Raw genomic sequence first — 25064 nt, forward strand, 5'->3', positions numbered from 1 at the left:
AGTTAAACGTTACGAAAAAATTGTGCCGCATAACTAATCTTCTACAGAGATGGTACCCACTTTCTATGGTTCAGCATAGACTGTCTCTACTGGGCTAGAGTTTCTTCCAAGTCTTGGGGTGTAAGACATCTGGCCCCTGGAGAAAAGCTTTAAAAAAAAAAACTCGAAAAACTAAATTCTCCCTTCTCATTTCTCTGTCAGCAGCAGCTATTTATTTGAATAGACTTTTTACCTCTTCCCCATTGTTTATACTCCCCACTTCCTGGGGGCGGGGGGGGGGGGGGGGGGGAGGGGGAGGGGAGATGCTAACAAGAGTGGAACAGATAAGTTGTTCATCCCCCAAACCAACGTTTTTGCCCTGGAGATCAGAGGACCCAAGAGTTTTTCCTCCCTTTCTCCACTCTGCTGGCCGCGTGGGTGGACATGGGGCTGCTGACCAGCATCAGGGGGAAAGAGAGGAGAGAGACCAGTCTGAGTTTGGGTTCCCCAGCCACCCAGGGCACAGACATACCCTGGGGGACTCACATTCCAGTAGTGGGACTGCCTAAAGACCCCTGCAGCTGCAGTAGTCAGAGAGTAGACCCACCTTCAGCACAGTGCCACTCCCTGGACACTGGACACCATCACATGCCCAAACACTCAAACATACCCAAGCTGGGACCTGTCCCCTCCTAGGTAGTCTGGAAAAGTTTTGCTCATTTCCTTTCTAGGATGGTTTCTAAGGTCTCTAGTCCTCAGACTTAGGTCACTACCTCTGCGCTGGTCACTCCTGCCACCTGGAAAAGGTTCCAAAGGTGAAGCAGCTCCAGGGGGTGCCAAGGTTCACAGCAGAACCTTGGGAGGCTGGGGATGAAGGAGTTTGGTCAGAAACTCTGAAGCCTCTCAGTGGCAGAGCTTCCAGAAGATGCCATCCCCATTTGTGAGGTGTGTGAAGGGAGGTGGTTCCTGGAGAAGGCAGCTAGGGTGAAGGCCTGAGGCTAAAATGGAGGTGGGGCCTTCAGAGGAAACCAAATGCCAGGGCTTTCCTTAGGACCCATACCTCTGACTTCAATGAAGATGGGGCTTCCACACTGAGGTAGAAGGGACCCTAGCCAACAGCTAAGCCAGCAGCTCTGGGAGGAATGTTGCTGGGATGGGGGATAGGGTGCTATGCTGCCCTAAAAATGACTTAATTTCCTTCCACTCGAATAGCTTACTGAGTTCCTGCTCTGTTCAGTAAACTGTCCCTGACCCCCCAGATGGTTGCTCAGTTCACGTCCCAAAAGTCCCTCCATTCAGACCGTAGGGAGCAACAGCATTTCCTGAGGAGGGAGGTCTTTCCTGAGACACACTGGGGAAGACAGGGGTAGGAGCACCCCTGACAGTTCCCAGTTCTGGCTGGAGTCCCCAGGGGACAGACATGCAGGCAAGGGAGTAAAGTAGGGGAGAGAGAGGTCAGGGGCAGAGGGCCTCTTCCTGAATGCAAAGTCCACAAGGTTAACCCCTCATTTCCAGAGACTTCCTCCTCCCACCTCCACCCCCACCCCCACCCCCACATGGCTCAGCACTAGGAAACCGAGAGGCCAGAGACACTTGCGTGCAGCCCTCAGGGTGGCCGGTGCAGGATGCAGGCAGGTGGGGACATAATGTTGATGAGAGAGGCCTCAGAGCCCAAGGCTACACTCTGAAAGGAGCAACCCACGCCTTCTCTCTTGGAGAACAAAGTTAGAGGCAGAGCAACCTGGGTCAGCCCCTCAGAGCGCTGGGAGTGGGGTGAGGGGTAAGAACAGAAAGCCCGCCCCTCTGGTGAAGCCCTGTAGGCTGGGGCAGGGGGGCGGAGGGAGGGGAGGGCGTGCCTTCGCCTGGCGGCCAAGCTGCTCCGCGTCGCGGCTTTCCGCGGCTGGGTCTGAGGTCCTGTGACTCGGGTTCTCCCCTTGCGAGACCGCACCGCCGCGTGACCCGAGTCGACGGTAGGGACTCCATCGTCGCCCTCTGCCCCTGTCGCCCCCTCAGGCTCTCGAGACCGGCCCCTGCCCACCTGTCTGGCTCGTGCAACATGCGGCCCCTGGGCCTCGATGGTACCTCCCCGCCCTGCCGGCGACCTCTGCTGCGTCTGCTGCTCCTGCTGTCGCTGCTGCCGCCGCTGCCGCCGCCCTTAACGCGCGCCCAGACCGCTCAGGGAACCCCCAGCGCCCCGACCACGCCGGCCACCTCCAGCACCCCAAGTCTGCGGAAGCGCGCGCGGGCTCTGATGCGAGACTTCCCTCTCGTGGACGGGTGCGTAAGTGCGATGTGGGGGCAGGTGGAGACTGAGCCGACTCCGTGGCAGGTCTAGAGGTCCTCATGCAGGGCTCCTAAGGAAGCCCCTTCACATCACACCCTGGATTCAGTCTCCCATCATCCGTGGGTGCCTTTTCCCTTCCTCTGCCACTCCCTCCCTGGTGGGAACTCCCCAGCCTAGGCCTCGAGGGGTCCTACTATAGTCTGTGACAGTGTGGTGTGGGGGACATCCTCCCCCCCCCCATTGCTGGCCCCATGTCCTGCCTAATCCCAAGGTCTAAGGAGCCCACCCATTTCCCCCTGACTTGACCTTGCCTTGCTCTCCCTCCAGCCACAATGACATGCCCCTTGTCCTGAGGCAGTTTTATGGCAACAGGCTACAGGATGTTAATCTGCGCAATTTCAGCCATGGCCAGACCAGCCTGGACAGGCTTAGAGACGGTCTCGTGGGTGCCCAGGTATCACAGGGACACATAGCATGGCTGAGAGGGAGTGTGGGGGCCCCAGAAACCATGAGTTAGTCACATGGAAACTCAGTTATCATAGGGCCCCCCAAAATTCTACAACATGGATGCTGGGGGCTACAGGGGTTGCAGTGAACCAGTTTGCTGGGCATCCAAGTACCACCAAACAAGCAATGCATCACATGTGACCCCATTTGCTGTGTGGGCTGTGGAGGCTGTGAGAAGTCCAGGGAGCTCCAACCCCTGGCCTTCCCCCAGTTCTGGTCAGCCTACGTCCCATGCCAGACCCAGGAAAGGGATGCTGTGCGCCTCACCTTGGAGCAGATTGACCTCATTCGCCGCATGTGTGCCTCCTATTCTGAGTTGGAGCTTGTGACCTCAGTTAAAGGTAGGTAGACTGGTGGGGGGTGTTGGGGACTTGATTGAGATACCCCAGCCTCTGAAAGTGATCATCTGACCTACCTGCCCCCAGCTCTGAACAATACCCGGAAGTTGGCTTGCCTCATTGGTGTGGAGGGTGGCCACTCGCTGGACAATAGCCTTTCCGTCTTGCGTACGTTCTATGTGCTGGGTGTGCGCTACCTGACGCTCACTCACACCTGCAACACACCCTGGTGAGCACAGTGCAGATGGTATGCACCCACTGATGCAGCGATCTGCCCAAGATCACACTGGGGCTCAGACCAAGCTTTACCCCTGGGATCTGGCACTGACCCTGGAGTGGGGGAAGGGGGGGGAGCAGGGGTTTGCAAAGCAAAACTGGATCCCAGTAGGGACTCCCTCCTGCCAGGCCCAGCCCAACTTGGGTCCCTACTGTTGCTCCAGGGGGTTGCAGGTATAGAGAGTTCAGTAGGCTCTTGTGGCCAAGTCATGGCCACCATTCAGACTGTCTCCTGGCCATCCTGCAGGGCAGAGAGCTCATCTAAGGGCATCCATCCCTTCTATAGCAGTGTCAGCGGGCTGACCAGCTTTGGTGAGGTGAGGACCCTGATTCCATACCCCGCCCCGCATGAATGTGCATGCCCCACCAGTTCCTACAGATAAATGCACGCACATGTGCACCCCAGACGCCCTTTCCCTAACCTGTCTCTGCAGAAAGTGGTGGTTGAAATGAACCGCTTGGGCATGATGGTAGATTTGTCCCATGTCTCTGACACTGTGGCACGGCGAGCCTTGGAAGTGTCACAGGCACCTGTGATCTTCTCCCACTCAGCTGCCCGGGGTGTGTGCAAGAATGCCAGGAACATTCCTGATGACATCCTGCAGCTTCTGGTGAGAGACTACCCTGACTCTCAAACCTAAAACAAAAGGTTTAAACCAGGAGTCCTTGAACCTGAACCCCTGTTCCCTCAACTTCCTCAAACCCTAGGCTGAACATCTTCTGCCCTCACAAACCCACAGTCCACAGCCCGTGAATTCTTGATCCCAGGTGTGGGGGGTTCTAAGTGGTAAATACTCCTCTACTCTATAAGCCCCCCATGGTCAAGACATTTCCACACCAACCAGAGCTGAGACTCCTCCATTCACATAATCCTAGAGTGTAGAAAGGTGAAGTCTCCTCTGACTTCAAAACCAGAGCTGAACACATTCCTCACAGGAGCCTAGAGGCAGGTGGTTGCTCTGGGGGCCAAGCTGAGTGTCCATTTGTCCACCCCTGCAGAAGAAGAATGGCGGTATCGTGATGGTGTCTTTGTCACCGGGGGTGCTGCCGTGCAACCTGTTAGCCAATGTGTCCACTGTGGCAGGTAAGCCCTACCTGGGCTCTCTGAATAGCTCTGATTTGGACCCGAAGCCTTGGGGGGAGGGCCTCAGAACAGCCCCGGTGGTCTGACTCATTGTTGGCCATAGACACAGTGCCCAAAAACTCAATGATGGACAGTATAAAGCATCTTGGTGCCATGTGGAACTGAAGATACAGAATTGATACTACAATACTGATGGGTAGAAAGGAGGCAGTCAGACATAGAGCCCAGGTGCTAACCATCTGTGCTTCTCTAGGGGCTCATAAAGCTCCCTGCCCCTGCCTCTGGCCAAGGGATTGGGCAGCCCCTTAAGTCTCTTTGGTCTTTATCAATTATATTCTTTATCCATCTCTCATCCTCCACACCCATGGAAAGGGGCCCCCATGGTTCTCAAGGAGACTGGAGGCAAGGTGAATCCTGAATGAGAAATGGCCAACTGGGGTCCACTCCAAATCTAAATTCCAGTCTAGAGCCAACTGGAATCTACCTCCTCAAGTTGGCACACTGGGTGCCAAGCCATGAAGGAATTGGCCTCCATAGCCTACAGGCTGCAAGAAGGGGAATCAGTAGAGACCAGTCCCCACCTCACCCCTGTCCTAGAAGCCCCACACTGCTGACCCTTCATCCCCCAGATCACTTTGACTACATCAAGGCAGTCATTGGATCCAAGTTCATTGGGATTGGTGGAGATTATGATGGGGCTAAACGGTAAGTGCTTCTCTGGGGCTTCTCTAGGGCTAGCTGTGCCACAGTAGGGCCTTGATAGTCACCATGCCCACCACACTGTGATCCTCATGGACTTTAGGCCCACCTGGCATCTTCCCACACACAGAGTGTGTTTCTGTTTGTCTGTGACCCATTGGTCCCACCCCTAGGTCATGATCTGCCCACCCTTAGTGCCCCACCCTTAGTTCCAGCAGACCCACTGCCTTTTTTTTTTTAAGTTTTATTTATTTAAGTAATATCTATACCCAATATGAGGTTCAAACTCATGACCCCGAGATCAAAAGTCACATGCTCTTCCTACTGAGCCAGCCAAGTGCCGCTGACCCACTGCTTCTGAGCAGACTCTTAGCAAGGTCTGGTGTGGACTGACCAACTCCTCTGCCTACAGCTGGGTCTTAAAAAGCTTTCCTTCTAGGGGCGCCTGGGTGGCTCAGACAGTTAAGCGTTCTACTCTTGATTTCAGCTCAAGTCACAATCTCACTCTGTGGGTTTGAGCCCTGCATCGGGCTCTGGGCTGATGGTGCGGGGACTGCTTGGGATTCTCTCTCTCTCTCTCTCTCTCTCTCTCTCTCTCTTTCTCTTTCTGTCCCTCTCTCTCTGTCCATGCTCTCTCTCTTTCTCTCAAAATATATAAATAAACTGAAAAATAAATAAATAAAAGCTTTTCTTCTTTTTATAAATGGAGGAAAACCTTGCATTCCGTGAAAGGCATAGATCCAAAAAGTATAATTCGATGAGTTGTTATGAATATTCAAAGAGGTTGGGAGTTTCCTTCTGCAGGATGAAGAACAGGGGTGAATCACTTACTCTCTCCAAGTATCCATTTCCCGTGTCAGACAAGGGCTGGGATTCAGTAGTCCCTGGACACATAAGGCTGTGGTTTTGAGTCATGAACAAGGAACAGGGCTGAGGTTCCACAGCTGACTGGCTCACAACCATATAGGTTCCCTCAGGGGCTGGAGGACGTGTCCACATACCCAGTTCTGATAGAAGAGTTGCTGAGTCGTGGCTGGAGTGAGGAAGAGCTCCAGGGTGTCCTTCGTGGAAACCTGCTGCGGGTCTTTGGACAGGTGGAACAGGTATGCTGGGCTGGACAAAGGAGTAGGTCAGGGGCCTGAGCAAGTGTGTTGGGGCTGCTGTGTGAGCTGCTGACCACTGACTGCCACCTCCAGGTACGGGAGACAAGCAAGGGGCAAAGCCCCTTGGAGGATGAATTCCCGGATGAGCAGCTGGGCAGTTCTTGCCGCTCTGTTCTCTCACGTCTGCCTCAGACACGGTATCTGGCTCGAGACCAGAAACTAACTGAGACTTCGGCACATTGGGCACCTAAGTGTTCACCTAAACAGTTATTGTCAAAATCTTCCCCCAATGTGGCCCCAAGCCTCACAGTTATTGCTGCCTTTTCAGTCCTCATTCTGTGGCTCTGGTGACCCAGTTAATCCTACCAGATGTTACTATGGCAGTTGCAGATACCCCACATTGCCCTCCCCGCCCCCCCCCCCCCCATCATGCAGACAGACACATTTCCTGAAAATAAATGTTTTACACATGGAAACAGGCATGAGTGTCCTTCTCTGTGGCGGGGTCTGGTGGTGCCAGCTCCCAATTCTGGTAGTTGGTGGAGGAACCTGCAGTTCAGCCACCATTTACTCTAGCAACACCTGAGTCTCACTAGCATGGCCTGAGAAGGCCCAGATGGTTGGGCTCAGCACTAGAAGAAGACAATGAGTAGCTCTGGCTGTGGGAGAGTGGACCTTCCTCTGGGATGCCTCTCAATAGCTCACCTCAGTCCACATCCTGACCCACTGACCACCACCTGGGGATCTTGAAGGGAACTCTGGTTCATATTCCCAAGAAAGGAACCTGCCTGGATCACAAATGATCTTTGTTCCTGTTTGGATAGAGCCCAGAATGCCAGGCTACAGGATAGTACATGGGCTTCCAATGACTGAACTTCCCTGGATATACATCCACTCCTTGCCCTGCCCCTCAGGGACTTCCTTTCTGAGAGGCACAAGCTACTTAGACAACCACACTATCTTACCCCCAGGCAATTAATGGCAATAGCAACTCTGTTAATTATAGCCAAAATTAAGAGTTAATACTAAGGACAACAGCTAATAATAATAAATAACATGATAATAGATAATGGCTAATAAAAATAATAGTTAATACTACTAGCCTATGCATACCCCATGACTGAGCAGTTTTGCCCCAGGTATATATCGCAACAGGAATGCATACATAGGTTTTCCAAAAGGCATATGAAATAATATTTAAAGCAGTGCTGCTCATAATAACCCCAAACTGTGTAATTTAAAGTTAGACTGCAAGAAGAAAAAGACAGGAGATTGTCTTAAAAACAGTCATATTTTAAAAAAATCATATTAATTTGAGGAACAGCAATAAAACTGACAAATGAGTTTTTTTTTAATATATGAAATTTATTGTCAAATTGGTTTCCATACAACACCCAGTGCTCATCCCAAAAGGTGCCCTCCTCAATACCCATCACCCACCCTCCCCTCCCTCCCACCCCCCATCAACCCTCAGTTTGTTCTCAGTTTTTAACAGTCTCTTATGCTTTGGCTCTCTCCCACTCTAACCTCTTTTTTTTTTTTTTTCTTTCCCCTCCCCCATGGGTTTCTGTTAAGTTTCTCAGGATCCACATAAGAGTGAAACCATATGGTATCTGTCTTTCTCTGTATGGCTTATTTCACTTAGCATCACACTCTCCAGTTCCATCCACGTTGCTACAAAAGGCCATATTTCATTTTTTCTCATTGCCACGTAGTATTCCATTGTGTATATAAACCACAATTTCTTTTTTTAAATTTTTTTTTTCAACGTTTATTTTATTTTTGGGACAGAGAGAGACAGAGCATGAACGGGGGAGGGGCAGAGAGAGAGGGAGACACAGAATCGGAAACAGTCTCCAGGCTCTGAGCCATCAGCCCAGAGCCTGACGCGGGGCTCGAACTCACGGACCGCGAGATCGTGACCTGGCTGAAGTCGGACGCTTAACCGACTGCGCCACCCAGGCGCCCCAAACCACAATTTCTTTATCCATTCATCAGTTGATGGACATTTCGGCTCTTTCCATAATTTGGCTATTGTTGAGAGTGCTGCTATGAACATTGGGGTACAAGTGCCCCTATGCATCAGTACTCCTGTATCCCTTGGATAAATTCCTAGCAGTGCTATTGCTGGGTCATAGGGTAGGTCTATTTTTAATTTTCTGAGGAACCTCCACACTGCTTTCCAGAGCGGCTGCATCAATTTGCATTCCCACCAACAGTGCAAGAGGGTTCCCGTTTCTCCACATCCTCTCCAGCATCTATAGTCTCCTGATTTGTTCATTTTGGCCACTCTGACTGGCGTGAGGTGATATCTGAGTGTGGTTTTGATTTGTATTTCCCTGATGAGGAGCGACGTTGAACATCTTTTCATGTGCCTGTTAGCCATCCGGATGTCTTCTTTAGAGAAAGTGTCTATTCATGTTGTCTGCCCATTTCTTCACTGGGTTATTTGTTTTTCGGGTGTGGAGTTTGGTGAGCTTTTTATAGATTTTGGATACTAGCCCTTTGTCCGATATGTCATTTGCAAATATCTTTTCCCATTCCGTTGGTTGCCTTTTAGTTTTGTTGGTTGTTTCCTTTGCTGTGCAGAAGCTTTTTATCTTCATAAGGTCCCAGTAATTCACTTTTGCTTTTAATTCCCTTGCCTTTGGGGATGTGTCGAGTAAGAGATTGCTACGGCTGAGGTCAGAGAGGTCTTTTCCTGCTTTCTCCTCTAAGGTTTTGATGGTTTCCTGTCTCACATTCAGGTCCTTTGTTCATTTTGAGTTTATTTTTGTGAATGGTGTGAGAAAGTGCTCTAGTTTCAACCTTCTGCATGTTGCTGTCCAGTTCTCCCAGCACCATTTGTTAAAGAGGCTGTCTTTTTTCCATTGGATGTTCTTTCCTGCTTTGTCAAAGATGAGTTGGCCATACGTTTGTGGGTCTAGTTCTGGGGTTTCTATTCTATTCCATTGGTCTATGTGTCTGTTTTTGTGCCAGACAAATGAGTTTTAATGGAAATAATAGAAATCCATACACAGTGGAATATCTTTAGCCTGATGAATGAAAGTAACTACCAATGTTCCATTCTATGCACAGTGAAAATATTCTTCAAACATGAAGGGAAAGTAATACATTTTCAGACCAATAAAAGCACAGTGAGAAATTGAAGATATACAAATCATGAGGCACCCGGGTGGCTCAGTCAATTAAGCATCTGACTTCACCTGAGGTCATAATCTCATGGTTTGTGAGTTTGAGCCCCGAGTGAGGCGCTGCGCTGACAGTTTAGAGTCTGCTTCGGACTCCGTCTCCCCCCCACCCCCTCTCTGCACCTCCCCTGTTTATGCTTTCTCTCTCTCAAAAATAAATAAATAAACATTTTTAAAAAACGTATATAGGAACACATTTTTCCTTTTGCCTCAGCCTCCAAATTGGCTGTACTCTGCAGTGTACTCAGAAAGTTCTAATAGTGTTTTCTATTCATTTTACCTATTCCCTCTTTTCTTGACTTCTTTTGGGTGGATTAAGTAGCACTCTGAGATGGCCTTAGTCCCTTTACAGACCCTTTCAAGGGGAGCTGATCCAGCTCACTGTCCATTTAGGAAAAAATGGGAAAAGGTGGTAGAAGATAGAAGCTTACAGCAGGGCCCTGTGTTGCTAGGGAGCAGACCTCTAAGGACAGGGCCCTGTGAGGTGGTGCAAGTGTTCTAAACATGAGTTGGCAAGGCTACTCGATGACAGCCAGAAGTTGCAGACTGCAGCCAACTGTCACTGTTGGAACAGGAAAACCTCTTTCAGTTTGCTCTGTCGCCCCTATTGACAGAATGTAACAGGAAACCAGCTAGGCTTCTAGGAAATGTGGTTTTGAGAGTTTGAGCACCAGGGGCACCTGGGTGGCTCAGTCAGTTAAGTGTAGGACTCTTGATTTCAGCTTAGGTCATGATCTCACAGTTGGTTCTCATGGGTTTGAGCCCGGAGTTGGGCTCTACACTGACAGTGAGGAGCCTGCTTGGGATTCTGTCTTTCTCTCTCTCTGCCCCTCTCTTGCCCAATCTCTCTCTCTCTCCCTCTCAAAAATAAATAAGCATTAAAAAAAAATAGGGGTGTCTGGGTGTCTCAGTCAGTTAAGCATCTGACTCTTGATTTCGGCTCAGGTCATGATCTCACGGTTGGTGAGTTTGAGCCCCACATAGGGCTCTACACTAACAGCACAGAGTCTGCTTGGGATCCTCTCTGTCCCTCTCCCGCTTGTGCGTGCTTTCTCTTTCTCTCAAAATAAATAAATAAACTTTAAAAATATTATTAAGGGACACCTGGGTGGCTCAGTTGGTTGTCTGACTTCAGCTCACGTCATGATCTCGTGGTTCAAGAGTTTGAGCCCCACATTGGGTTCTCTGCTGTCAGCACAGAGCCTGCTTTGGATCCTCTGTCCCTTTCTCACTGCCCCTCCACTGCTCATTCTCTCTCTCTCCCTCCCTCTCTCTCTCTCTTTCTCTCAAAAAATAAGTAAACTTTAAAAATATGTTTAAAAAATAGGAAGAGTTTGAGCCCCAGCCTCACAGAGCTGAGAACAGAAGACTGCATCTGGAGTTGAGAGACAATTGCTTAATAACCAGAATTGCTGCAGACCTGGAGTAGAAGGCCCTAATTCCAATTCATTCTTTCTCCTAGGTACATTTTTTTGTGTTCCAACTCAAAACTAAGTGTTCATCAGGATTCTCCTTATTCTGGTGGACCCTGGACACTAACCTCTGCCTCTTTAGAGCACCACACCCCTAGTAGAAGAACTAGCCCAAAAGTTGGGCTCATCTCTAGGTTTTCACTTTCCTTGGATCCTCATCAAGTAATTTTTTAATATCTTGTTTGACTTTCTGATGTCTTCAGGAAGATCCTTTTTATATTTTGCCCAACATTTCCAGTTATCAGGAAGAGTATAACTCTGATTTACTTAGTCAACCAAAATCAGACATGTGAAATGGTGTTTATTTATTAATTCAATAACATTAAAAATCCATCATAGGGGCAGTTGGGTGGCTTAGTTGATTGTGCATCCAACTTCAGCTCAGGTCATGATTTCTCAGTTCATGGGCTAGATAGAGTCCCACATCGGGCTCTGTGCTGACAGCTCAGAGCCTGGAGCCTGTTTCGGATTCTGTGTCTCCCTCTCTCTCTGCCTCTCTCCCCCCACCCAAAAATAAATAAACATTTAAAATAAATAAATAAATAAATAAATAATAAATAAACTTAAAAAATCAATTATAGACATTATGCTCCCTACTTTCACCTAAGACTATTACAGGAAACAGCTGTATGTGCAATACTTCTGAACTTTTGATAAAGTTTTGAATTAACAAATTCATCATTCACTATATTGTTTATATCACTTAAATGAAGACCTCCCCTGGCAAGTCAGCTTGGTATATGAGACCAGAATAAACATTCCCTCTCTTTCTCCCTCTCTTCTGAGATAGCCAAAGCTGAAGGCAGCAGGGTCAGACTTAGTCCTTAACCACTAGGCATGAGAAGGGAGCAGTGATGGACAGGAGGCAGTAGTGGCCAGAGGTCAAGGCCCTTCTTCTGGCACCCAAAAGGGGAGGCCCACCTATCAGGGAGCCCAGGTGGGAGAACAGCTGACAGACACAGATACAGAAGGGGGCAATTCATATTTTAGTCTGTGTTATAGACCCCTTTCAGCCTGGTAGGACCTCATGCAGGCCCAGGAGGCCCAGACGCCACCCAGGTGCAGTTCTGAGATCAGTTTCCCCTGTGTCAGGGCTTTTTTCTGCAGAAAACAATGAATTATACCGCTCAGGCCTCCAGCCATCCTGGAAACCGCCTTACCTTGAAGGAGGATTTCTGCCCCACATGAAGTCATGTCAGACCAAGCCCCCTCATGTTCTTAGCAGTAAGAATTTTTGTCACATTGTTCTACACCTTTGAGGACCTTCCAGCTCCTCCCTTACAGACAGCCATCCTGTCAGAACTAGACCTTTGCTTGAGCTATGGGCCAACTTGGGATGGCCTCTCCACCTCCCTGCCCAATGCAGACCCCATCCTTTCCAGGCTCAGCTGCTGTGGTGCCTCCACTAATCTCTTAGCAAACGGGCCAGCCCTCACCAGCACTACCCACAAAATCCTTCAGCCAGGATGACCATATTGCAGAAAAACATGTGACATAAATTGACCAGGGAGTAATTTACCCCCTTTCCAAGATGGCTGTAGTTAATTAATGTTTAGAATCTAGAGTCTTTTTTTTTTAATTTTTTTAATGTTTATTTTTGAGACACAGAGAGAGTAGGGGAGGGACAGAGAGAGAGGGAGACACAGAATCCGAAACAGGCTCCAGGCTCTGCACTGTCAGCACAAAGCCCGACACAGGGCTTGAACCCACAAACCATGAGATAATGACCTGAGCTGAAGTCATATTGTTTAACCAACTAAGCCACCCAGGAGCCCCTAGAATCTAGAGTCTTTTTTGTGTGTGCCCATGTATTAACAAATGTACAGATGCAAATTTCAATACTAGTTACTAAAACAAAATGGTTTCCCATAATATTATTTTTTAATTTTTTTAAATATTTTTAAAAATGTTTATTTATTTTTGAGAGACAGGGAGAGACAGAGCACGAGCGGGGCAGGGGCAGAGAGAGAGAGGGAGACACAGAATACCAAGCAGGCTCCAGACTCCAAGCTGTCAACACAGAGCCAGACGCGGGGCTCGAACTCACGAACCGTGAGATCATGACCTGAGCCGCAGTCGGACGCTCAACCGACTGAGCCACCCAGGCGCCCCTCCCATATTATTCTTAAATTTCATTTTTATTAAAAAATTTATAGGGGCACCTGGGTGGCTCAGTCGGTTGAGCGTCACGCTCAATTTCCGCTCAGGTCAGGATGTCATGGGATCCAGACCGGGTTAGGCCCTGCCCTGAGCACAGAGCCTGCTTGGGATCTCTCCCTCTCTCTTTGCCGCTCTCCCACTCGCGTGCTCTTGCGCGGCAGAAGCTGGTCTGGCCCCCTGGGGCGCCCTCTAGTTGAGGGTGGAGGTCTGTGTCGCCCCTTCTGGCCACGCTGCGCAGCTGCGTCGCGGATCCCTGCTCTTCTGGAGAAGCATTCTGCCTGCAGCCCCTCCTCACGACGGGTCACGTAAATCCGGTCAGGACCCCACCGTCGCCCTCTGCCCCTCGCGCCCCTCCTCTCGAGACCGGCCACTGCCTGCCCGGCCGACCCTGCTCAACATGAGGCCCCTGGGCCTCGAGGGCCCCCACGCGCTTCGCTGGCGACCTCTGCTGCGTCTGCTGCTCCTGCTGTCTCTGCTGCAGAGGGCGGTAACCCGTGCCCAGACCACTCCTGGCACCTCCAGCGACCCGACCACACCCGGAGCCCCCAGCAATCCGACTACGGCCTTCTCTAGTTCCCCTACCACGCCGCTCACCTCCAGCACACCAAGTCTGAGGAAGCGCGCGCGGGCCCTGATGCGGGACTTCCCTCTTGTGGACGGGTGAGCAGGGGCAGTGTGGGGGCAGGTGGAGACTGAGCCCACACCTGGGTAGGGGAAGGGGGTCCTCAGCATGCAGGGCTAGTGAGGAGGCTTCCTCACACCACCTCTGGATGAACTCTCTCCTCCATCAGCCAGGTCCCCTCCCCCCATTACCCTGTTCCTGGTGTCCACTACAGGCCCCCACCCCTCCTCAAAGCTGCACCTCAGGAATTTTTCCATATTGTCTGTGTGAGGTGGGGGGGGGGGGTGGGGGAGGGGGACAGGACATGCCCAGGTACTTTGACATGCCCTGTCTGACCTGAGTCCATGTTCTCCACTCTAATTTTGTCTTGATGCCCCCAGCCACAACCACTTGCCCCTGCTCCTGAGACAGCTTTTCCAGAACAGGCTACAAGATGTTAACCTGCGCAATTTCAGTTATGGCCAGACCAGCTTGGACAAGCTCAGGGATGGCCTCGTGGGTGCCCAGGTACCACAGGGATATACAGGGTGCCACAGCATGGCTGCTGGGGAATGTCGGGGGCCACAGAAACCTGGGTAGGCAGGCCTCTCAGTGATTAGAATCGTAGAACACACAATGTGTCATCGCATGACTGCTGGGAATGTGGGGGCTCTGGAGGCCAAGACAGGCCAACCACATGGGTACCCAGGTTCTGTGGAGACACACAGAAAGTGACCAGAAAATCCCTGGTGAGTGTGGGGTTAGAGTTAGAGCCACAAAGGATATAGTGGATTGGCCTTGGGGCATTCACATAGCACATGGACAAACGGCAGACAATGATATTTCACAGTCCACAGTTTGGCTGCTGGCAGCAAGCTTAATAGGCATCAGGATACCATAGGGTCATGTAGTGTTTCGTTCTGGGCCAATGACCCAAATGAGCACCTTGGGGGCTGAGAAGGAGTGGCAGGCCAAGGACATTGGAGACCACTCTAATCTCATTCTGGACCCCCGGGGCCTACCTCTAGTTCTGGTCAGCCCAAGCCCCATGCCAGACACAGGACCAGGATGCTGTGCGCCTCACACTGGAGCAGATTGACCTCATTCGTCGCATGTGTGCCTCCTACTCTGAACTGGAGCTTGTGACCTCAGCCAAAGGTGGGCTGGCAAATGGGGAGATAGTTAGGGGCTCACTCTGATGGTTCTGGCCCTGGGCCCTGACCACTTGATTATCCATCCTCTTCTAGGTCTGAACAGCACTCAAAAGCTGGCCTGCCTCATTGGTGTGGAGGGTGGTCACTCACTGGACAGCAGCCTTTCTGTGCTGCGCAGTTTTTACCTGCTGGGAGTGCGCTTCCTGACACTTACCTTTACCTGCAACACGGCCTGGTGAGCATAGTGCCTAGCCACGGTGAAATGGTAGATGACATGGTGGGGCAACTGCCAGACAGGTGAGGACAGAGGGATCCACAAAAGGAGGCTGGACTCTCAACAGGTCCTTCACACTCCCAGAAAGCATCTGGCCCAGGGCCTTACTCTATTCCAGGGGCGGGGAGGGGGGGGGGGCTGGGGGAGGGGGAGGGGGTGTGGATAGACAAACAGAGGGACTGCAGAGCCCCCAGGCTCTGATGCCCAGGATGTTGCCTTTGAGATTGCCTTCTTCTGGCTGTCCCACAGGGCAGAAAGTTCCACCAAGTTTAAACACCACTTCTACACCAACGTCAGTGGGTTGACAAGCTTTGGTGAGGTGAGGATTCCTGTTCCATACCCTACCCCACCCGTTCTCTACCTACAGATAGTGTACACGTGTGTGCATCCTTGACATCTCCCCCACCTCAAAAAACAAACAAACTGTCTTTGCAGAAGGTGGTAGGGGAAATGAACCGCCTGGGCATGATGGTGGACTTGTCCTATGCGTCAGACACCTTGGTGCGGCAGGCACTGAAGGTGTCGAGGGCTCCCGTGATCTTCTCCCACTCAGCTTCCAGGGCTGTGTGCGACAATTTGCTGAATGTTCCTGATGACATTCTGCAACTTCTGGTGAGCAGCTACCTCAGCCCTCATACCCAGAGCTAGGCGCGTTTCATGCAAACATTCTTGACCTTGAACAAAGCTACCAGTCCAGGCCTCACCCTTGGACCCATGGCTGGTTAACCTTCCCCATCTCTGAAAATTGAGGCCAAATCAGCTCCACTCAGGCTCCCACAAACCCAGAGCTGAAACCTCTTCCAGCCCCTGAAGCCAGGACTGAGCCCTGTCCTACTAGGCCCCCAGGGCACAGAGCAGGCCATCAGGCCTGAAGAGCCAAACTGAGGGGGCTGAGTGTTCATTTCTTTATCCTTCTAGAAGAAGAATGGTGGCATTGTGATGGTGACGCTGTCTATGGGGGTGCTACAGTGCAACCTGTTGGCTAATGTGTCCACCGTGGCAGGTGAGCCTCACTTCAACTTCTTGTGCAGTTTGAGCTTGAACCTGTGGCCATGGGGCCTTCAGGACAGCTCCAGCAGTGTAGCACACCTGTTGGGCAATGGGCAGACCTCTGACAACCCAGGAGACAAGACACGGCTCTTCGCTGCCACCCAGATCTGGGGCCACAGTCAATGTTGATGGATTTGGGGGAAGCAACTGCCCCTGCCTCTGAATGTCTTTTGCTCTCACCTCTCTGGACAGGACAGATGCGTTCTCAAGGAACCCAGAGGCAGGGTGGCTTCTGGGCAGAAAAAATTCTAAAGAGACACAGTTCAGCCTGTAGTCACTTCAGAACTCACAATGGGCTGGGAGCTCCATGAAGTCAGCTGCCATGGCCTGGAGTGCTGTGGGCAGGAGAACTGGTCAGGACTGAGTTTCCCCAGATCAGGGCTGGTCCCAGGGCCTGACTCCAGCATAGTGCTGCTCACACTAACCTCTGCCACCTAGATCACTTTGACCACATCAGAGCTGTCATTGGATCAGAGTTCATTGGGATTGGCGGGAATTATGATGGGTCTGGTCGGTGAGTATTTCCCTGGGGTTTGTCTTGAGCAGGGCACAGCAGGGAGTCCTTTAGTCTCTCCATTCCATGGTCCTCCCACCCTTCAGACCTCATCTACAGGCTCTGGTTTTCCAGCTCACTTGACGTCTCTCCACTCCCAGGGGCTGATTCCTGGGCTCTCCCTGTCCCTCCAGTGGCCTGGTGGACCCACTGCCACTCCAGATCGTCACATTAATTAAGTATTCCCCGACACCCCACCCCAGCAGAGCCCATTTACCTAGCACCTGCTGCAGTCCCAGCTCAGCAGATCTGTTGTAGGCCAGCCATCTGCTCAGGGGGTAGACACCACAGAAGCTCTGTCTTCAAGGAGCTTCCAAAGTGACATTCAGTAGCCTGGAGAATATGGCCTTCAATTTCACATGTGTGATTGGGGCTGGTGGGACACTGGGCCCTAGACCAGGATCAGGGCTCAGGTTCCACAGCTGGTGGCCCATGGCCACACAGGTTCCCTCAGGGACTAGAGGACGTGTCCAAATACCCAGTACTGATAGAGGAGTTGCTGAGTCGTGGCTGGAGTGAGGAAGAGCTCCAGGGTGTCCTTCGTGGAAACCTGCTGCGGGTCTTCAGACACGTGGAACAGGTATGCTGGGTTGGGCAAAAGGATAGTGCAGTGGTTAGAGTGGGTGAGAGAGGTGCTATGGGAGCCACTAACTGCTGACTCCCACCCCCAGGTGAGAGAGGAGAACAATGGACAGAACCCTGTGGAGGATGAGTTTCCAGACAGGCAGGTGGTCAGGTCTTGCCACTCCCACCTCCTATCTCAGCTTCAGAGTGAACACCTCGCCACACACCTGGAGGTGACCGAGTGGCCAATCAGTCAGGTCCTCCGGAGGCCCTCAAAAGCTTCCCCATACTTTGTTCTAAGTTTCTTGGTTGCTGCCACCTTCTCAATCCTCATCCTGTAGTTCTGGTGAGCTGGCCAGTCTCCCAGAGGTCTCTGTGGCAAAGTCTCACAAAGTCCCCTTCCTAGTCATCCAGGCACAAGTGTATGCTGAGAATAAACATTTTGGGTATGGAGCCAAATGTGAAAGTCCTTCCTTCTCCCTGGGGAGCAGGGGAGTGGGGTCTGGTGGGCTCTTGGTTGGTGAGGGGTCTTGTAGGTCTCACCTCAGTTTCTCAAGTGAGTGGCCTCCAACTTGGTCTCTTTTGGGAAGGGCAGAGGCATCTTACCATGTTATTATGATAAAAGCCTGAGCCCACAAAAGAGCACAAAGAAATCTAGTTCAAGTGTGGTATCTATCCCATCATGGAGTGTAACAATGGGTGGGTTAGCAGTCTCTGAAAGGTTTACATTTGTTTGTTTGTTTGTTTGTTTGTTTGTTTGTTTGTTTGTTTGTTTTTAAGAAGCTGAACCTAGAGGGCACCTGGGTAACTCAGTGGGCTAAGTGTCAGACTTGATTTTGGCTTAGGTCATGATCTTGTGGTTTATAGGTTCAAGCCCCACATCAGGCTCCACATGAGGAGTCTGCTTGGGATTCTCTCCCTCCCTCCCTCCCTCTCTCCTTGCCCCTTCCTCTCTCTCTCTGCCTCTCTCTCATGCCCCTTCCCCCCTCTCAAAAATAAATTAATTTTTTAAAAATTTAAAAAGAGTGAAAGAGCAAGCCAAAGAGTAAATTTTCAACATATATAATTGACGAAAGGCATATATCCAGAGGCAGACAACCCCATATAAAAATGGGGAAGATATTTGAATAGGAACTTTACAAGGATGGATATTCAATTGGCCAATAAGAAGATGAAAAGATAGTCAACCTTATTAGCCATTAAGGAAATGCAAAATAAAACTCATAGTAAAGACACCTAAAATTTAACAGGTGAACAATACCAAGTGTTAGCAATGATATGGAGCAAGGAGGATACCCTGCTGGTGGCTGATTCAACTGATAAACACTGCTTTGGAAGACAGTTTGACATTTTTTTTTTTTTACTAAAGTTGAAGACATATACCCAAGGACAGTTACACACAACGTGCAAGAATCTCTCAAAGTAATGTTGAGTGAAGGGAGCCAGTACAAAATAACATATATTATGTCATTCCATTTATATAAAGTACAAGCAAAACTGATCTATACCGTTACAGTCAGTTTTTGGGGAGGTATTGCCTGGAAGGGGGCGTGAGGAAGCACTTCTGGGTAAAGTGCTGTATCTTGGGTCCTGGTTGCATGGGCGTGTTCATCTTGTGAACATTTCAGCATGCTGTATACACTTATGGTATGTGAACTTCTCTGTATGGATATTTTTTTCTCAATAAAAAGTTTTTTAAAAAACTGGGGCCCCTGGCTGGCTCAGTCCGTAGAGCAGGCAACTCTTGATCTTGGGGTTGGAGTAGAGCCTCTTGAAAAAACAAAACAAAACCCAGAAAAGACTAAACTTAATGTTCAGGGATGCATGCTCAGGTTGAGACTTTAAATAAGAAAACAAGAGGGCACCTGGGGGTTCAGTCATTAAGCTCTGACTTCAGTTCAGGTCATGATGTCACGATTCAGGAGTTTGAGTCCCACATCGGGTGAGCTTGAGCCTTGCTTCCAGTAAAACACAAGCCCTGCTTCTCCCTCCCTCTCTCTCTCTCTCTCTGTCTCCCCCACTGCCTCTCCTGGGATTCTCTCTCTATCTCTGCCCCTCACTCACTCGCACCCTCCCTCTCATAAACAAACAAACAAATAATAAATAAGAAAACAAGAAGTGGTATCATCAAACCCAGATACTTAGAAAATGCCTGACTTACACAATGTTATGTGTCAATTACATCTCCATTTAAAAAAACAAAGACTGGGGCGCCTGGGTGGCGCAGTCGGTTGAGCTTCCAACTTCGGCCAGGTCACGATCTCGCGGTCCGTGAGTTCGAGCCCCGCGTCGGGCTCTGGGCTGATGGCTCAGAGCCTGGAGCCTCTTTCCAATTCTGTGTCTCCCTCTCTCTCTGCCCCTTCTCCGTTCATGCTCTGTCTCTCTCTGTCCCAAAAATAAATAAACGTTGAAAAAAAAATAAAAATAAAAAATAAAAAAACAAAGACAAAAAAAAAAAAGTGTCTGTGGTTGGTGGGGAGGCATGGGGTAGCAATTGGAGGAGGCATTAAGGAACTTCTGGAGTTCTGGCAATGTCCATACCTTGCCTGGGATGGTGGTTATTTAGGGGTGCACTTTGTGGTAATACACTAAGCTGCCAGGTGGGCTGAAGAGTCCGCTCCCCAACTTCTATCCTCACACTCCCATTCCCCAATTCTGTTCTCCCAGCAATCACTCAGCACTTTTAACTGTCGATATTTACTGGTATTTTCCTCCATATTTCTAAATAATGTATTTAATTGCCAGCTGTTTATTTTTTTTCAGTTTATTTATTTGAGAGAGAGAGACAGAGCATGCACATGAGCAGAGGAGGGGGAGAGAGGGAGAATCCCAAGCAAGCTCTGTGCCCAACAAAAGAGCCCAACGTGGGTGGGGGCTCAAACCCACAAACTGCAAACACATCACCTAAGCCAAAACCAAGAGTCGAACAGGTTCAACTAACTGAGCCACGCAGTCATCCCAAATGCCAGCTCTTTAGACATACATTTTAGATATTATTTATTGACTCAGTAATTTGAAAAGTGAGGATTTTGTTTTTATTTTCTTAACCCTTTTTAAAGTTTATTTTGAGAGAGAGATCATGGGGGAGAGTCAGAGAGAGAAGGAAAGGGAGAATCCCAAGCAGGCTCCACGCTGTCAGCATGGAGCCCAATGTGGAGCTCGAACCCACGAACCATGAGATCATGACCTGAGGTGAAACCTAGAGTCAAGACGCTTAACCTATTGAGCCACCCAGGTGCCCCCCAAAGTCCAGAGGACTTTTAGCTCTCACTCCCCCTCTCTCCTCCTATCATCCTCTAAATATTAGAATTATTTGGTTAATTACATCTTGGATTTTTTGTTTGTTTTTAAACAAGTTTACTGAGATAAAATTGATATACCACACAATTCACCCATTTGAAGTGTACAGTTCAAGGGCACCTGGGTGGCTCAGTCAGTTAAGCGTCCAACTCTTGGTTTCAGCTCAGGTCATAATATCACAGCTCATGGGTTCAAGCCCCGCACTGGCTCTGCACTGCAGTCTAGAGCCTGCTTGGAATTCTTTCTCTCTCCCTCTCTCTCTGTCCCTCCCCTGCCCACATGATCTCTCTGTTTCTCTCTCAAAATAAGTAAATAAAATTAAAAAAATAAAGTGTACAGTTCAGTGGTTTTCGTATATCACATTATTTTTTTTAATTGTAAAAGATATGTAACAATTTGCCATTTTAACCATCTTCAAGTGCAGAAACCAGTGGGCTTAAAAACACTCACAAATGTTGAACAAACATCATGGTATTTCCAAAACTTGGTCATTATCTCAAACAATGTAATGTAATTATTAAGCAATACCTTCCTGTTTCCCCTCACCTCAGCCCCTGGTAACCTCTATTCTTTTTTCAGTCTCTTTGAATTTGTCTATTCTAGATAACTTATATGCAGCATTTGTCCTTTTGCATCCAGCTTATTTCATTTAACAAAATGTCTTCAAGGTTCATCTGCCTTGTAGCATATATCAGACTTTATTCCTTTTTATGGCTGAATAATATTCCATTGTAGGTACAGATCACAGTTTGTTATCTACACATCTGGTGATGAAAACCAAGGTTGCTTCCACCTTTCAGATGCACAATGAACACTGGCATACAGATACCTGTTCAAGTCCCTGCTTTCAATTCCTTTGTTTTTTGGGGTTTTTTTTTTAAGTATCTTTATTTATTTTTGAGAGAGAGAGAGAGAGGGAGTGCAAGTGAGCAGGGGAGGGGAAGACAGAGAGAGGAGGACAGAGAATCTGAAATGTGCTCTGAGATGACCACGAAGAGCCTGATATGGAGCTCGAACTCACGAACCATGAGATCATGACCTGAGCCAAAGTCAAATGCTTAAACAACTGAGTCACCCAAGCACCCCTGTGTCTGGCTTCTTACATTTAGTGTGTTTTCAAGGTTTGTTCATGCTGTAGATTTTCTCCATTTTTTATTTTACTCTTTTTCTGGGGTTCCTGTTGTGCAGATATCCTATTTCTATCCTCCATCTTTGTTTTCCCTTTCATTGTTTTCTCTTTCTTCTTTTGGGACGATTGCTTAATTTGGTCTTTCCAATTTATTAATTCATTCTGAATTACAAATTTTTTTCAAATATTATTGTGGTAACTTTAATACATGGTCCCATATTTCTTTGATACTTCTCCCATCCAGAGATGGGTTCAGTGCCTCCCCACCCTCTCTTGAATCTGGGCTTGGTTATTGCTTGAGCAGTAAAATACAGCAGAAATGATGCTGGGCCTGTTTCCAGGCCAAGACCTAGAGAAACTGTCAGTTTCTACTCCCTGCTTCTTGGGGTGCTCATTCATGAACTGCAGCCACTATACCATGAGGAAACCAAGCAGCCCGTGGAGAGGTACACATGTTGGGTACCCAATCCCCTGATCCACAGCCCCACTGAGCTCTTAGCCTATAGCCAGTAACAACTTGCTAGCTGTGTGAATGAGTCATCATGGAAATGGATCTTCTGGTTCCAGCTGATGCCATGTAGAGTAGAGTGGAACTTTACTCAGCCAGCAGGTTTGTGAACAAATGTTTTTGTTGATTGTTATTTTAAACCATTGTTATTTTGGGGTAATTTGTTATGTAGCAATAGACACCTGGAATAATTATATTTTTTCATATCTTGTATTCCTTCTTGAGCTTTTCAATATTTTCTGGTTTCGTATTGCTAATATTTTACCTTATCTTTTTGTAATGTTTATTAAGCTAATTTGGAATTTTTGTTGCATGTGTTCTAATAATTTTCCTGATAGATGTATTCTTTATATATATATTATATATATATATTATATATATGCATATAATATATATACATGTATTATATATATATATATATATATATATAGTTTTGGCAGTTTAAGTGTTCTTTTTTAAATTTTTTTAACATTTATTATTTATTTTTGAGAGAGAGAGACAGAGCACAAGTGAGGGAGGAACAGAGAGAGGGAGACACAGAATCCGAAGCAGGCTCCAGACTCTGAGCTGTCAGCACAGAGTCTGACACGGGGCTTGAACCCATGAATTGTGAGATTATGACCTGAGCTGAAGTCGGACACTTAGCCAACTGAGCCACCCAGGCGCCCCTAAATGTGTTCTTTACATGTGAATAGGCAATTGATTTTTTAAAAATGTTTATTTATTTATTTTGAGAGAGAGAGCACGCAAGAGAGAGTGGAAGCCAGAGAGGGGCAGAGGGAGAGGGAGAGAGAGAATCCCAAGCAGGCTCTGAACTGTCAGTGAAGAGCCTGATGTGGGGATCTATCCCATGACCATGAGATCATGACCTGAACTGAAACCAATAGTCATCACTTAATTGACTGAGCCATGCAGGCATCCCATAGTTCTCTTTTGAAGTGTCTGTGCCCCTCAAATATTTTTCTTTTCGCCTGCAGGTACCCTGATGTTACAAGCTACTTGGTCAGTCAATAGTAACCGGGGGAAGTTGTATCCTAGCCACAAACTCTCTCAGAGTCTAAGGTTGTCAGTTGGGCTGCAGTGACCTATCTCCTTCACACAGTACCTGACCCCACCCCTGAGGTGAGGCTGCATGTGAGGGTGCAGTGGAAGCTTTAGGAACTTTTGCAGAGCATTAGGGAAGATGGGAAGGAGGGGGCACTTATTCATTCTTTATTCAAAAGATGTGTTGGGACAAGGGACTGAGAATACCAAGGCAGCAATACTGAAAAGGTCCTGTCCCTGTGAAGTCTACAGTCTAGTGGGCATGAAAAATGTTAATCAAAGATCCCCACCAACACATTTCCCCCTCCAGTGGGGAATGTGAAGGAAAAGTGCTTAAGGACAGCCCAATCCAGTGGAGGGTGAGGTGGGGTGGATGGATGTGGGTCAGGGAAGTCTTTGGGGGAGGAGGTGGTACTCCAGGATGAGACCTACCCTAATAGCAAGGAGCTTGGTTAGTGAGGGTGGGGGCAGAGGGTAGAAAGGCACTCTGTCAGAGTGAAGAGCAGGTAATGCGCGGAAAGATGAGTTTGGGGAAGTGAAAGAGGCCAGAAGGCTGGAACTGTGGAAGTTGGAGGAGCCACTTGGAACAGGGCCTTGTGGGCCAAGAGAAGAACATGGGCGTTCTCTTTAGAAGAGGTGCCGCTACCATGAGCAGTGGGAGAGAACAGGGAGTCCATTTGGAAGGCTGCTACTGTGGACAGCTGAAGGTGGCGTGAAGGACAGGAGGTCAAGTCAACAGGCCCTGGCCGGGTGACTGTGGGGTAAGGGTCAGAATGGTGGTCAGCTTGGAAGTCCTCCTACAGGACCCAATGACTTTCCTCATTCCATCCCAGAACTAAGGCTGACAGGAGACGGTAGTCAGAGTCTGAGTTCTGTTGGGAGATACCACTGATTCTTCCGCTATGTTCTAAAGCTCTCTGAGCCATAAAAGAGAGGGGAAAAAAGCAGATAAACAAGTCAGATGGGCTTTGGAGTTTTCTGATAGAGAAAGAAATAACTGAAAGGATAGCCTAGAGAGATAAAGGATGTTAAAGTAAAGCCAACGAGGATAAGTTATCTGAAGCAGGGGAGTGAAAAGTGAAAGAAAAGTTAAGAGTGAATAAGTAAACGACTTGGTAAAGGAATCCCCAGGGGGTGAGACAGTAAAAGAAAATTAAGATGAAAGAACTTGGCTAAAGAACATAGTGTAGTGTTCCAAAGGGGCAAACGGGCCACCGAGGAGGCGGGTGGGTGTCCTTCCCACCAAGGAGGCAGCAGCTTCTGGGGAAGGGGCATGAAATTCCCAGCCACCTTCAGGGAGAGAGTGCAGTGAGGGGCGCGGGGAAGGGACGGCATCTTCAAGGGGGTTCGGTTTACAGGGACATGGAGGACAGGTGGGAGACAGAGATCATGGGAATGGGATGGGAATACCTTGGAATGGCAGGAGGCCCTGGGCAGGACTGGGATGGTCTGTGTGGTCCTGCGCGCCGATCCTGCCTCCTCTTTCCCGTCCCTAAGTAACAGAAATGTCGCTGGATGCTTGCTAGGGCAAGCATCTTGCAGAGAGTGCAGAGCCAGTGCACCCAGCGCCCTATCTCACGGAGCACATGTCCCCATTTTACAAGTATTGCATCTGAAGCTCAGAGAGGGCGGCCCCTAACCCAGGGTCACACAGGAACCGGGCTCTACCCAGGGCGTGGAGCCGCCAGCAGCACTGCCCCCGGGGGGGGGGGGGGGGGGTTGCTTCGCGACCCCTAGACCCCCCCTCGGGGAGGAGCCGGCCAGAGCCCCTCCTGCTCCCCGCCCCCGAGGGGC

At 49.2% G+C, this 25064-nt stretch overlaps 2 protein-coding genes across 5 annotated transcripts; both read left to right on the forward strand.

Annotated features, from left to right (window-relative positions):
• Nucleotides 1–1567: 1567 nt before the first annotated feature.
• Nucleotides 1568–13379, forward strand: DPEP2 (dipeptidase 2). Of its 3 annotated transcripts, XM_086689136.1 has the most exons (11): nucleotides 1568–1703; nucleotides 1993–2256; nucleotides 2591–2717; nucleotides 2982–3111; nucleotides 3196–3337; nucleotides 3632–3701; nucleotides 3819–3995; nucleotides 4384–4468; nucleotides 5098–5173; nucleotides 6135–6270; nucleotides 6364–7982. In XM_086689136.1, the coding sequence occupies exons 2-11, from the start codon at nucleotides 2036–2038 to the stop codon at nucleotides 6619–6621; spliced, it is 1422 nt and encodes a 473-aa protein (XP_086545262.1). In that variant the 5' UTR covers nucleotides 1568–1703; nucleotides 1993–2035; the 3' UTR covers nucleotides 6622–7982. The 3 variants fall into 3 exon arrangements, with proteins under 3 accessions (XP_086545262.1, XP_086545264.1, XP_086545263.1); XM_086689138.1 differs by lacking the exons at nucleotides 1568–1703; nucleotides 6364–7982 and adding an exon at nucleotides 13255–13379 and having other exon boundaries at nucleotides 1818–2256; XM_086689137.1 differs by lacking the exons at nucleotides 1568–1703; nucleotides 2591–2717 and having other exon boundaries at nucleotides 1827–2260; nucleotides 6364–7983.
• LOC112857267 (dipeptidase 3) lies at nucleotides 13359–23343 on the forward strand. 2 transcript variants are annotated; one of them, XM_086689143.1, is made up of 10 exons: nucleotides 13359–13753; nucleotides 14096–14222; nucleotides 14723–14852; nucleotides 14942–15083; nucleotides 15372–15441; nucleotides 15558–15734; nucleotides 16041–16125; nucleotides 16611–16686; nucleotides 17170–17305; nucleotides 23204–23343. In XM_086689143.1, exons 1-10 carry the CDS (start codon nucleotides 13491–13493, stop codon nucleotides 23210–23212), a joined length of 1215 nt encoding a protein of 404 aa, XP_086545269.1. In that variant the 5' UTR covers nucleotides 13359–13490; the 3' UTR covers nucleotides 23213–23343. The 2 variants fall into 2 exon arrangements, with proteins under 2 accessions (XP_086545269.1, XP_086545270.1); XM_086689144.1 differs by lacking the exon at nucleotides 23204–23343 and adding an exon at nucleotides 17397–19496 and having other exon boundaries at nucleotides 13381–13753.
• The last annotated feature ends 1721 nt before the right edge of the window (nucleotides 23344–25064 follow it).

The sequence above is a fragment of the Puma concolor genome, chromosome E2, assembly GCF_028749965.1.
Source record: "Puma concolor isolate L17-30 chromosome E2, mPumCon1.1.hap2, whole genome shotgun sequence".
NCBI lineage: Eukaryota > Metazoa > Chordata > Mammalia > Carnivora > Felidae > Puma > Puma concolor.